Source organism: Protopterus annectens, chromosome 10.part0, assembly GCF_019279795.1.
Source record: "Protopterus annectens isolate FY-2018-M chromosome 10.part0, PAN1.0, whole genome shotgun sequence".
In the NCBI taxonomy this organism is placed as follows: domain Eukaryota; kingdom Metazoa; phylum Chordata; order Ceratodontiformes; family Protopteridae; genus Protopterus; species Protopterus annectens.
The window spans coordinates 778,388,047-778,402,269 of record NC_056744.1 but is presented as its reverse complement, the minus strand read 5'-3'; the positions used below and the strand labels follow the sequence as shown (position 1 = coordinate 778,402,269).

The window sequence follows — 14,223 nt, the reverse complement described above, 5'->3', positions numbered from 1 at the left end:
TGCGGGAACTTCCTGAATGGCTCTTTTTTGCAGCAAACTTTTTACTTCTAAGGCTGCTTGATCCTGAAGATTGGGTGGAATACCTGGGATTGATGTTTTTTGACTTCTTGGGAGTGTTTGGGAGAAGGGAATTTAACCCCTGGACATTATACACCGTACCCACGTGTCTTCTGTTGCATCTTGCCAGGCTCCTGGGTAGAGTGATATTCTGCCCCAGACTGTCTCCAGAGGTGGGCAGCCGGGCAATCCTTCAGGGATTCTGAAAGGGCCGGTTAGAGAACGTATCCCTGTCGCCCTTTTGCGGACCGTCCCCTGCCACGAGGTCGGCGTCTCCCCTTATTACTTCCACTTCTGCCCTTGGGTGAATTATCTCCACGAGTGTCCAGTGAAGCTCCCTGGGATTTACGGAACCACATTTTGCCACTCTTTTGACCTTTGGGATAAGGCCGGGATGAAGTGGAAAAACGGACTCCTACGGCAGAGAGTTTTGCCATCTCGTTCACTGTTGGTAAGAGTCTCTTGATCTTGTGGACCAAACAAGGCCAAGCCATCAAAGGGAACATTCATAAAGGAGGACTTGGCTCCGCAAATTGACAAAGGTGCACTCAGGAGTGTTTGTGAAGAGCCACTACTGTGCCTGCAGCCCTACTCGCTCCATCTGCTGTGTAAGAAATCAGGCTCATGGAGGAGTTGACAATGGAGATTAGGGTCGCTAGCTGGTTAGCAGACGTGGAAGCTGCTCCCTCAGCTGAAGGATCCTGCAGGGTATCTCCCAGATCTTTAAGGAGACCCCTCTGAAGTCTTGTGAAATGTGTCAAATAGTTCAGCGACGGAAGAGTAAAGGCCGCTGAAGAGAAAACACGCTTCCCATATCTATCCATGGCTCTAGACTCCTTGTTTGGCGGATGGATAAAAGAGGAAGTCTCTGCGAGTTCCTTCAAGGTGGCTGCTGCCACCACCATAGCATCAACACGCACGCCTTTAGAAAGAAAAATCTTGTCCTCTGGTGTGGTCATGAACTTGTTTAAGCCTTCTCGGAATGGGCTTCATGGTCCCTGGAGCACTCCATACCTTTCGACTCACTACAGACAAAAGTGGGTCGAAAGGAAGAAAAGTACAGTTTTGTACCTACCATAAATGTAGATGTCCGAGAGGTATGCATCTGCAGTGCTAACAAATGGGTTGTCCTGCCTCAGGCAGCCCTTCGGTCGGCCGGATTCTGGGTCTGGGTCTGGCCTCGGCTGATGTCGCACTTCACCCGACGTCATAGCTGCAGTTCAGCGGGTATAAAGGCATCAGCCGACGCCATTTTCCTCAGTGTTTCTTGCCCCAGATGCCAGGTGCCCTCTAGGAAGGCTAAATTTGGATAAATGTAAAAGTTTCCAAATAACAGAGAGCAAATAAAAATAAACATGTATATACATATATACAAACAAATACACCATAATAGATTCCCCCAGCTAGCTACAAGATGGGCAAATACCCTAGGAGTACCACAGAGGGGAAGGAGGGAGGGTAATCCTGACTGCAGATGCATACCTCTCAGACATCTACATTTATGGTAGGTACAAAACTGTACTATGTCCTTCAAGGATGCATCTGCAGTCCTAACAAATGGGTAGAATACCATAGCCAAACTGGGGGAGGAGGTACTAATAAGATTATGGTGTAGTTAAGATCCCTTGCAAAACAGCAGTGGCAAAACCTGCTCGGGATCTGGAGTATAAGGGTAGATTATAATGCTTGGCAAATGTATGCACGGAGCTCCAAGTAGCAGCCTCTAAAATGTCTTTGGTAGCCACTCTTCGTAAAAAAGCTGTAGTAGTGGCTGTAGCCCTTGTGGAGTGAGGCCTGATGTTTTCTGGAGCTGTCTTTCCATGGTAACAGTAACAAAATCTAATGCAATTTCCTATCCACTTTGAGATTGTCTGTTTTGAAATTGCTTTTCCTTCCATTCCTGTTGCATATGCTACCAGTAGCTGGTCAGTTTTTCTATTGCTCTTGGTTCTGTCCAGGTAGTAGCGCAATTGCCTATGTACATCCAAGGTATGTAATAATCTTTCTCCCCTGTTCTGTGGGTTGGGGAAGAATGTAGGTAGGTGGATAGCTTGGTTTAAAGATACCCTGGAGACCACCTTTGGCATAAAAGTAGGATTAGTTCTCATGGACACTCTATCTTGATGGAAGATAAGGAAGGGCTGTACTGCCATTAATGCCTGTAATTCAGAAACCCTTCTTGCTGAAGTGATTGCAAGCAGGAAAGCAGTTTTCCATGATAAGTACTGTAATTCTGCTGTTGCTGCTGGTTCAAAAGGAGGGAGTGTCAACTTTTCTAGCACAAAGTTCAAGTCCCATGCGGGCAATGGTGGCTTCCTTGGTGGCTTTACATTTTTAATTCCTCTCAGAAACTGCCTGAGTAGAGGACGAAAGAAGACTGGAGGGTCCATGTTGTATTCTGCTGAAATAGCTGATGCATGAATCTTAATGGAAGAATAGGACAGGCCATTGTGGAAAAGTTCTGTCAAGTATTCCAGGATGTTAGCTATGTTTACCAGTGACACATTTTCTCCTTTTGCTGCACTCCAAATGAGATATCTTTTCCATTTTGCTGAATAAGTTTTCCTTGTTGAGGGTCTGCGAGCCTCCAAGATAATGTCTTTAACCCTTTGAGATAAGTCTGGGTTATTTTGTCTTATGCAATGTTCCAGGCAGCTAGCTGCAGCGTTTTCAAGTTTGGATGCAGGGTTTTGAAGTTGTTCTGTGTTAGCAGTAAGGGAACTAGGGGCAGAGGCCACATTTGTTCCCGGGACATACTCCTCAGTAATGGGTACCAATGCTGCCTCGGCCAGTCTGGAGCTATCAGGATGATCCTTGGACGGTCTTCTTTGATCTTCAATAGCACCTTGTGCATCAAAGGAAGAGGTGGGAATGCATATGCTGTCAGGTTTTCCCAACTGAAAAATAGGAGTCCACCTTCCAAGCAAGTGGGTGGTATGTCCTTGTGCAGAATTTTTTTCAATTGATGGTTGTGTGGGGATGCGAATAAGTCTATTTCTGGTAGTCCCCATTTCCTTGTAATGGATTTGAAGATGTCTGGATGCAGCATCCATTCGTGGGCATCCGTGGTAGTTCTGCTTAGGATGTGTGCTAGTATATTTTCTTTTCCTGGTACAAATATTGCCTGGAGCTGAATGTTGAAGCTCAGGGCCACATTCCAGAGGTCCATTGCCATCCGGCATAGAGGGTATGAATGTGTGCCTCCCTGTTTGTTGATGTACCACATAACTGTGGTGTTGTCCGTCCTTATCAGCAATTGACCCTGTTGAAGAAACAGTCTGAATGTCTGAATTGCCAGTTTTACTGCCAGCATCTCCTTTTGATTTATGTGTAGGTTCAGCTGGTCTTGAGTCCATAAGCCTTGTATGCACTTGTCCAGCATGTGTGCCCCCCAACCGAGGTCTGAGGCGTCCGTGGTGATAGTCTGGCTTGGTTGAGGGCTGTGGAAGGGCAGTCCTTTGTTCAATTGACAGGCCTGAGACCACCATTGGAATTCTTGCTTCAGGCATGGAATTTGGGTTTCTAGGCTGTGCTTGTGCTGAGACCATAAATTCCTTAGGTACCATTGCAACTTCCTCATATGTAGTCTGGCATGTGGAATCAATATTATGCAGGATGCCATGTAACCCAGGCCTTGCAGGACTTTCCTTGCTGTTAGCTGGTTCTGCGTTGCTAATGCCATGAAATAGAGAGGAAGGTGCTTCTGCTTTTCTGCTGTGAGGGATGCCATTTGATTTGATGTGTCCAGTTCTGCACCCAAGAAAGTTATCCTTTGGGATGGTATCAGCCTTGACTTTTTTATATTGACTGTGTATCCCAGGGCTTGCAGTAGATGAATGACCTTTTTCAAATCTTTTGCTAATTTGTTTTTGTTGTCCGCTTGTAACAGGCAGTCGTCCAGGTAAGGGTAAATTTGAATTCCCTGAAGCCTGCAATGAGCAATTACTGATGCCAGGCATTTCGTGAATACTCTGGGCGCAGTAGATAAGCCAAAGGGCAATGCTGAGAATTGATAATGCTCTGATCCTGCAAGAAATCTGAGGTATCTTCTGCAATTTGGTCGTATGGGGACGTGCAGGTATGCCTCCTTGAGATCTAGAGTTACCAGCCAAGACTCCTTGCCCAGCATGGGAAGAAGCTGCTGTAGGGTCAGCATCTTGAATTTTGGAACAATGAGATATGTGTTCAGAGCGGACAGGTCGAGAATAGGTCTCCATTGGTTTCCTTTTCTTGGCACCAGGAAAAGTCTGGAGTAAAATCCTTGCCCTTGTTCCATAGACGGTACCTTTTCTATAGCTCTCATTCTTATTAAGTGGTCTATTTGTTCTAGAGCTTTTGTCTTTTGATTTGGAGGTAGGTTTGGCATTCCTCTCTTCCTTGGTAGAGTATGGAAGTGAAACCTGTAACCTTTGTCTATTGTCTTTAAAATCCATTTGTCTCCTGTGATGTAATGCCAGTTTACTGAAAATAAGGCTAGCTTTCCGCCTAAGGGTGCTTCTAGTTGTTCCCTGGTAGGAAGTCTCAGAGCCAAGTCACTGTGATTGTCCTGTGGAAGTGGTAGTGGCTGGATCTGTGGCAGTACCAGCTGGTTGTTAGGCTGCCACTGACGTCCCCTGTAGGCACCTCTGGATTGACCCCTGCCTCTTGGGCGCCTATTCCTGCCTCTCTGTGCTCTGGTGGTGTCTGGAAAGGACCAATTCTTGGAAGGCCAGTTCCTACTAAACCTTGGAGGCTGGACCTGTAAGAAATCCTTGACTGTCTGGACAGATTTTGCTTTCTCTTCCACCTTCTTCAGCACCTGCTGTGCAGGAGCCAAACAAATTGTGCTTATCCATGGGAGCATCTAGGAGCTTTGATTTTACATGGTCTGGTAAGGACTGCTCTTTTAACCATGCATGCCTTCTGATCACTGTACCAGTCATAGCTGATCTAAAGGAAGCCTCCAGTGCATCATAGCCGCATTTTAAGGAATGATTACTGACCTGCTGAATGTTATGTACCATTTCCTGAAGAGACTTTTTGTCTAATGGTTCAGGCGAGGACAGTTTTTTAGTTAACTGATCTAACATAAATTCCTGATACTGAATCATGTGGAATTGACAGTTTAAGGCCCTAGCCGAAAGAGTAGCAGAAGTATAAACTTTTTTACCCCATCTCTCTAAGGCCCTAGATTCCCTTTCAGAGGGGAGGGTTTTTTTGGCAGAGGTAGCTGCTACAGCCTTGGGTCCCTGTGAAATAGTTTCAGGATCCACAAAAGGAGCCTTATACAAATGATAATGTGTGTCCGGAACCCTGTAGTACCTGTCGGGCTTAGCAGGGGCCGGAGGAAGTGAATCAGGAGCAGCACAAGCATCATTAAATGCATCATCCACAACAATAAGTACTGGAGGAATGGCTAAAGGCCTATGCTGTGGCAAATGCAAAAAGGTCCTAAGCCTTTTCCTAGAGTCTGAAAAATCCTGGTCCTGCCATTGAAATTGATCCCTCATAGCATGCAAGGTTTCCCCAAAAGAAAATTCCTCAGGCGGAGAGGCAGAAGGAATGGAGTCTTCTGCATCAGAGTCCTCATAAGGAGAATAAGGGCCTTCTGGAGGGTTTGTATTTTCTGAATCATCAGAGGAGTAATCTGAAGAAACTGGCTCAGGGGGCTCTGCTCTAGGCCTCTTCTCTGGAGGTGGGTGAGAGGCCCTGTCAGGGTGAGGTTGGGATCCCCTGATCAAAGAAATGAGATCCTCTGCTAGACTAAGCATTTGAGTACTAGAGCTAGGCCTGTGAGAGGGGGTCTTAGCAGGCACAGCCTTGGTTGATTTTGCTGCTTTAGCCCTGGTAAAAGCCATAATCGACATGGATGCAGGGGGCCTAGCAGCTCCACGTGCAGGAGTAGATGTATCTAAAGGGATAGTATCAGATAAATCCTGTGAACCTGTAAGAGCAGGTGGAATTTCAGTAGCAGATTCAGCCATGCTGGATGAGGCCTCAGTAGGAGGCAAGCTTTCGGCCGAAGGAAGAACCGAGGACTCTGTTTCCGCCGAAACAGAGACACTCGCGGTTTACTTAACCGCGGTTTCGGCCGAAACCGCAGACCGCGAGTGTCGGTCCTTTTCCTTGCGCTTTTTAGCCAATTGTGAAGTCGGAGTTTCCGACGGCATGTTGTAAGCAAAAGCGGAGCCGAAAAACTCCTCAGCAAATTCCGACCAACGTCTAAGTGTCCGTCGGTTGAAAGAAGCACAGGCTAGACAAGCTGCTACGTCGTGGTCTGGGCCTAAACAAGGTAGGCAGTAAGAGTGGAAATCTTTATGAGGTATTTGTTTCCCACAAGTTAAACAGTTATTCACTTTTTCTGACATCGGCTGAGGCAAGAAAGAGTCCCCAACGGGGTACTTAGCTTTTTAGAAGTCTTCGGTAGTAGCAATCTCTGGTTCTGACCGACCGGCACTTGCAAACAGCTTCTGCTTCGGGCGCCACGCGGCAAGAAAGACTGGGGAAAATGGTGTCGGCTGATGCCTTTATACCCGCTGAACTGCAGCTATGACGTCGGGTGAAGTGCGACATCAGCCGAGGCCAGACCCAGACTTTGGAATCCGGCCGACCGAAGGGCTGCCTGAGGCAGGACAACCCATTTGTTAGGACTGCAGATGCATCCTTGAAGGACATCAACCAGGTGGTGGAGGGACGGGAAGCAAATGCGTCTAAGTACACAGACTCATCCTCCGAAGGGGAAAAGGATTTCCAGTTTCCCCTCTGCCTAAGGATCTCCAGGATATCTGAGAATGAAACATCTTCAGAGGGGGACCCTTTCGAGTCATCCAAGTCCATGTCAGAAGTGACGGACTCAGGGGACTCCACATGCTTCCTCTTGCATTTCTTCTTCCTGGGAACCTCCTATGAGGTATGCTCAGGAGAGGTCTCGGAAAAAGAGGGGTCGCCCTGTGGGGCATCGGTTCCCTACACTTGGGATGGAGAGAAGGACCTGAGGCAGACACTGGTATCGATGGGGACGCAGCCAAATGAGCCAAGGGTGGGGCTGTCTCGGTGGACAGCACACATCACTTCGAAGGCGCCGAGGTCCGGAACGGAGGGAGGCTCCAGCTCCCAGGAGCCTGGAGAACTCCTCCGCAGGGAAGGCGACGGCTCCGAGGCAGATCTGGAGCCGAACTCACCTGCACCGAGGCTCCGAGGGGGAGAGCGGGGTCGGACAAAGGTTCAATGCCACTCCCCCCCCCCCCCGAGCCGAGAGTCTCTGGAACCAGACCGCTCAACAGAACGGACTATTGGGAAGGTTGGAGAGGATGCCAGAACAGACTGTTCCACCACTACTACTTCCATGCACTCTGGCCCCGAACTGGAAGCAGTTGGAGGAGGAATAGAGACAAGGACTGGTTCGGACAACGGTGCCACTTCTTTCTGGGCTGGGCCTGACATCTGAGCAAATACCAGTGTCTTGAAGAGCCTCTTCACCACTCTCTTCACATCATCATCCAATAAACTCCTGGATGATAGAGAGGAGTGGGCCAAGGAACAGTGACTGCCTGCCACTGACTGCAAAAGTGCAGACTGAGGCACAGATCTCACCGGGAAGGATATCTCTATCTCTTTTGAGTCTGGGACGGCTCTGAAGCCACAGATGGAGCCGCCAGAGACAAAGACTCTTCGGAGCCAAAAATCCATTCTTAAGGTTCAGAAGATTTTGATTTAGACTTTGTCGGCATCAAAGATGGAGCCGAAGAAGATGCCAGTTTGTCATCTGATTTTTTTGAAGGCTGAGTATCCGGATGCTACTTCAACCTGAGGTTTTAATAACCCTCTCAAAATAAGTTTGTTGCGCCTCTCCTGCAAAACCAGTGCACTAAAGGCATGGCAAACAGAGCACGAATCCTGCAGGTGGACTGCACCTAAACAATACACACAACTCGTGTGCTTGTCCGTAAGGGACACTTTTTGGCAACACTAGTCGCATTTCTTGAATCTTGACTGCTTAGGAATGTCTTTGGACATTATAAAGACCACAAAACAAAAGGACTAACAACTGGAAAAGATTTTTTTTGGAAGAAGAAGAAACAAGAGGGGCAGAAATGGAGGGGGTAGTCTCCAAGTTAAAAGGCTACTGCACCCAAAGGAAGAAGGCCTCTAACTAAAACGGCTTCTCCCTAGGTAGCAAGGAGAGATAAAAAGGACAAGAGAACAACCCTCAAAATAAACAGGCTGCCGACAACACACAGGAAAAGGCCTGAGAGAAAATGACAGCCTAACAGAAGCAAAAACAACAGCAATGAGGACAGAGATGATGAAGAGAAAACACTTAATTCTAAAGAAAATTAGCCTTAAACAATAACAATTTTGATAAGAAAAAAAATCACTACTTAGTCTGAGCCAGCAGAAGACAATCTCGACGCTGCAAGCGGCAAACAGGACCTGGGTAGCCATCGCTAAGCATGCTGGGATAAGGGGTTAGCCTTGAGCCAGTAAGGACTCTGAGCTTTAGAAGTGGTCGAGTGAACTAGGGTAAAAGATGAGCTGAGATCGGCTCCGAACCCAACCAGAAAGAAAGAAGGTGAGATGGACAACATAACATCTAAATGTTTATTAGCAGGATTAATTAAACTATAGCTGATGAGTCAGGTATGGGAAGTGTAGACTGAGAACTTTATAAATTCTCCGTGACTAAATGGCAGCTGGCGGACTACCAAGAAAATTGCAACCATTAAAACACACATCCTCCAAAGCTGACAAAACAGGAGGAATGAGTGAAGGTTCTTGAAATTCACTCTGTAACAGCTCATATATTTTCTGAAGGAATGAGAAACCTCAGTGTTCTACTACTGAAAACACAGTCACATTCTACAAATACTCTAATAGAAAGAGAAATATCCACATGGAGAAACAGAAACTGTGCTCTCCTGAGTCTGATTCAGAAACTGTGCTCTCCTGAGTCCGATTCAGAAACTGGAGAAGATAACCCCGTACCTATCCCTTCATCTTTCTGTCCAAATTAAGAATAATGAATCTCTTTGGGAAAGGACATATCCCTCTTCCTTTCACCAGAAACCACATTATAAGGATCAACAGCCTGAATTAAACCCTGGGCCAGACCTAATAAACTACTGTTGTCTAAGAAAAATTGAGGAGTAGATGCATTTACAAGTACACCAAAGTGAACTAGGGTAAAAGATACGTGGTCTGAGGTATACCTGATAGCCACAGCAGAGTCACCCACCTTTGGCTGAGGCAAATTACTAGCCCGTAGTGGTGGCAAAGGCTGTTTGAGGAGTAGATGCATTTACATGTACACCAAAGTGAACTAGGGTATAAGATAAGTGGTCTGATGTATACCCGATAGCCACAGCAGAGTCACCCACCTTTGGCTGAGGCAAACTACTAGTCTGCAGTGGTGGCAAAGGCTGTTAACTTTTTCTTTCTGTGGTTGGAAGGAAGACAGACTATGAGAATGACGATTTGTTCCATGGCCAAGCTGAAAATGGTGCTTCTTTCCTAGAGAAAACAAGCAGCAAGAGCTGGTAAAAGTCACTTTTTTCGGGTCTATATTAAATCACCAAACGCTTAAAAAAGCCTACGGTGATTGATTGACCCTATGTAAGCGAAAGATTACAATTAAGTGGGGGGCTGCCCCCTCCCCCCCCCCACTTAAATATGCCAACTCCGAGACAGCACTATAGTGCCAAAAATGGCAAAGTACTGAAGCGGCCAAGCAAATTCTTTCCCAGGGAAAGAATTAACAGCTGGTTAGATATTTTGAGTGATCAGCTTTTAAAGTTCAACCAAGACGCATTCGAAAGAATGTGTCTTCGGTCATCTAATACACACCCCTTTTTTCACATAAAAAGCACTTCAATACACATTTCCAATCCAAAAAAGTATAATAAACACAATTTCTCCACAGAAAAAAATAGTTGCCAATTACTTTAAACAACTTTTAAACTAACAGGAAGTGAGAAGCTTGTCACTCAAACATATCATCTTAGTCGCCTCAGCTCAAGCAGACTGCTAGTTTCAGTGCACAGAACATGCCTTGAAGCTTTAGAAGCTGGATGACTGCACCTCCCCCACAAAGCTGCATCAATACTGCAAAATGTATCTAGGCAGCTGGCATGGGACCAGAATCCACAGTCTTCTAAATTTGTAGTATCGAAGACAAGCACGTCGTCTGCTCAGTCACTGACTATTCCTTTGACAGCTACACTGTCAAGTGCAAAAGTACTTATAATACCAATCTGGCTCCACAGTTTATATCCTTAAACCAGTGCAGATTACATCATAACAGCACTGAACCCTTTGCTCTTTAAAGATGACTGTACTTTTTGTACCACTGTAATGCAACACTCGAGCAAAACCTCAACAACCAAGCAAGTTACTTTGCTTCATCATGAAACGATGTCGCCAACAAAAAAAAAAACTGCAGTAATAAACTCAGAAAACACATTACTGACGAAAAATACAAAACGAGTAAAACACACTGATTCAGTCATAATGATACTTATCAACTTACGACCTGTCACTTCCACTGTGTCTGTCAAATTCCCGTTTCCCACGCATGTCAAAGCCATCTCCTCTGCCCAGGCCACGGCCACGGCCGCCACGGCCTCTGCCACCACCACGACCACGTAAGGGCCTGTCACCTATAGGTCTAGAAAGAAAAAAAACAATTGATTTAATACTACAGTTATATTAACAGTCTTTAAAATAACTTAAAAGTCATATTTTGTTAAATGAAACAATAACTACAACAATCCTTATTTCAGCAAATGCTCTGTACAAAACCAAAGTAAGCTACTGTATATGTATTTTATACATATATATATATATATATATAGATATATATATAGATATATATATATATAGATATATATATATATATAGATATATATATGTATATATATACACAGCCATCTTCCTCGTTAGTATAGTGGTGAGTATCCCCACTTGTCACATGGGAGACCGGGGTTTGATTTCCCAATGAGGAGCAGATGGCCTTCCTTTGGACGGTACAGTGGTGCAGCGGTAGTGTTGTCACTTCCACACGTTACCAACACCAAGCGGGTGGCCAGATCTACCCACAAATCAGTGGGCAGAGGCCCAAAACAAGTACACTATCTCTTAAGCATGGGGGCTATTCAACTGGTACCAGAAGAGGAAAAGGGACAACGTTTTTACTCAAGACTTTTCCTGGTACCCAGAAAAGACAATTCATGGCTCTCTATCCTGGACCTACTGTAAACACCTTTTTGGTGATTTCAAAATTTAAGATGCTGACTCTTCACCAGTTGCTTCCTATGCTAGGCAAAGACACCTAGTTGGCAACACTAGATTTAAAAGAAACATACCTGCACATCCCAATCAGGGAATCTTGCAGAAGATACCTACGCTTCAAAGCAAGCTACACACATCATCAGTTCTCTGCACTGCCCCTTTGGCTTATCCACTGCGCCCAGGGTATTCACAAAGGGCCTTGGCTCCATTTACTGCATTTTGCAGGCAAAGAAATATTCACAGATTCATAGGTAGGTACTAGGCTATTGGCCCTAGGGCATAGATAAGCCTAGCCAAATGGTACCCTGGCTTTTGCCACCCAAAAAAATGATTTTCCTATGCCCTTGTCAAGCAGAGCCACAGAAGTGATCCCCGGGGTGAATTTCCTATCTCCCATCCAATCATCAAGATTTTTCTTGAAGAGTGCTAATGAGGAGCTTTGTTTGATATAGATAGGTAGTTTGTTCCAGAGTATGGGAAGTCTCTGGGACAGGAATCTATCCCTCCAGCATGTTCTGTTTATTGTGGTGACAAGTTTTAGGTCCCTAGAGTATGTAGCTCGGAAGGATTGGGATTTCTTTATGTGGAGCATGCTCTGAGTTTGGCATAGCTTTGTATGTTAGGCAGAGATCGCCTCTGAGTAGGCAATATGCAACAGAGTAAAGCTGGAGTTTTTTGAGACTGTCTGCGAAGGGTATCTGTTTGAGGCCGAAATCCTCTGTGAGGTATTTCTGTGGCCTTTCCAGTTGTTGTAGATGTCTTGTGAGGCACATACCAAAAGGGGCAGTGTACACTATAATGGGTCTAATGAGTGATGAGTAGAAGGGAACAATGACCTCTTTTTTCCTGGATGAGAAACCTTTTGTGATGAGGTGTGCCACGTACAAGGATTTCCTGACTACTGTGGCGATGTGATTATCAAAAGAGAGACTACTGTCCACCTGTGTCCCAAGGTCTCATCACACTTTTGGTGCTAAGTAGACTACCGCCTATGTGGTAGCTCATAGGTACAGAGTTTTTACCAAAAGGGATGACAATGCACTTTTTGGCACCGAGCTTGAGGCCATAGCTTTGACACCAGGCATCTGCCTCAGTGAGGCCCTTTTGTCGGATGTCCACATTGTTAGGAGTTTTGATTATGGCTCCTAGTTTGCAGTCATCTGCGAACTTTGTTAGCCAAAGACCTTCTGTGTTAGCCTATACTTCAGAGAAGTAGATACCAAACAGGAGAGGACCTAGGACTGAACCCTGTGGTACTCCACTTGTCACTGGTCTGAAGTTGGACTTAAGAGTCTGCTACTTTCACAGTGTGGGTTCGGTCAGTGAGCCAGCTGGCAACCCATCTTGTGACATAGGGATTTATAGCTAGTTTAGTGAGTCTGTCTATAATTACAGAGTGGGTGATGGCGTTGAAAGCCTTGGCGAGATCTAGATAGGCTGTGTGTACCACCTTACCCTCATCTACGGCTTTGGTGACCGCTTTAAAGTCTATCTTCAAATATACCCATACCTGGACGATTGTCTAATTCAGGCAGAAAGCAAGGACATACTTTTGAATCATCTGGCCTTTGTACAAAGGGTGCTAACTTGTCTGGGGTACACCATAAACGAAAAGAAATCACACCTGGTACCCTGTCAACAAGTTATATTCCTGAGAGCAAGCTTGAATACAGCTTCCCAGATGGCTTTCCTCACGCCAGAGAAACAAATTCATTTGACAACCTACTTCAAACAAGTGGCCACAAGAACCCTGCTATCTGCAAGGCAAATACTGCAAGCCTTGGAGTTCATGGCTTCCTGCATTCTTCTAATTCCGTATGCAAGACTGCATATCCGGAAACTACAATGGTATCTAAAAAGCCTATGGTGTCAACATTCTCAGGACCTAGAAGCAATGATTCCCGTCATACCATGTCTATGCCTAGAGTTCCTTTGGTGGGCAGTGGACACTACCCCCTGCCACCCAAACCTTAACAGACGCATCAGACTATGCATGGGGGGGCTGACCTGGCAGGGAAGTACATTCAGGGCAAATAGAACCCAAGTCAAATGCACCTGCATATCAATCAAAAAAAAATGTTAGCTGTACAGAATGCTCTGACAGCCTTCAAGGGGCCACATTCTTCCAGGACACCACCATTGTTATGTGGTACATAAATAAGCAGGGGGGGGGGTACACATTCTTAACCCCTCTGCAGACTAGCCTAGGCATTGTGGAACACAGTCTTGAGCTACCAATTGCATCTACAAGCTCAATTCCTACCTGGGAAATTAAATACACTGGCAGGCAGACTAAGCAGAAACCTCATGGACCCACACGAGTGAAAACTGGAACCAAGGATTTTCAACATGTTAACAAGTAAATGGGGGAGCCCAGATATAGACCTGTTTGCCTCCCCCCACAACTAGCAACTGGACAAATTTTGCACAAGGACTCCCCATAAACAAGCTTGGAAAGTGGATGCTCTGTCCTTCAGCTGGAAAAACATCAGTTTATGCCTTCTCTCCTCTGCCTCTGCTCTCCAAAGTACTACTAAAGATCAAACAGGACAAACCAAGGACGATTTTGATTGCACCAGACTGGCCACGTCAACAGTGGTACCCCCTCTTGTGCAGTGTGTCACGATTGGCCCCATTGCACCTGCCTCAGACTCCTTCCCTGTTGTGTCAGCAGGAGAATTAGAAGTTATGTACTCACCATAACGTTCCATCTGAGTAGGTGTATTCATTTGTCTGCAACCTGTGGGTTATGGATCCGATATCGGATCCGAACCGGCATAGTTTCCAGCTATGGATCCAAGCTCTCAGCTCCTCCCCTCACCCATAATGCCCTGCTCTACCCTCATGACCTCAGATCGAGTTTGCCAGAGCAACAATACCCTCAAAAGGGTAACAAGTAAT

General features: G+C 45.8%; 1 protein-coding gene across 4 annotated transcripts in view; it reads right to left on the bottom strand.

The window, feature by feature from the left end:
- The window catches only part of SERBP1 (SERPINE1 mRNA binding protein 1), a 1,097,797-nt gene that overhangs the window by 655,218 nt on the left and 428,356 nt on the right, over nt 1-14,223 (bottom strand). For 2 of the 4 annotated variants that reach the window (XM_044085594.1, XM_044085595.1), the window contains exon 3: nt 10,562-10,699. In XM_044085594.1, coding sequence (XP_043941529.1) covers nt 10,562-10,699 — 138 coding nt within the window. The remainder of the gene's footprint in view (nt 1-10,561; nt 10,700-14,223) is intronic. The other 2 variants (XM_044085596.1, XM_044085597.1) reach the window with 1 other exon arrangement.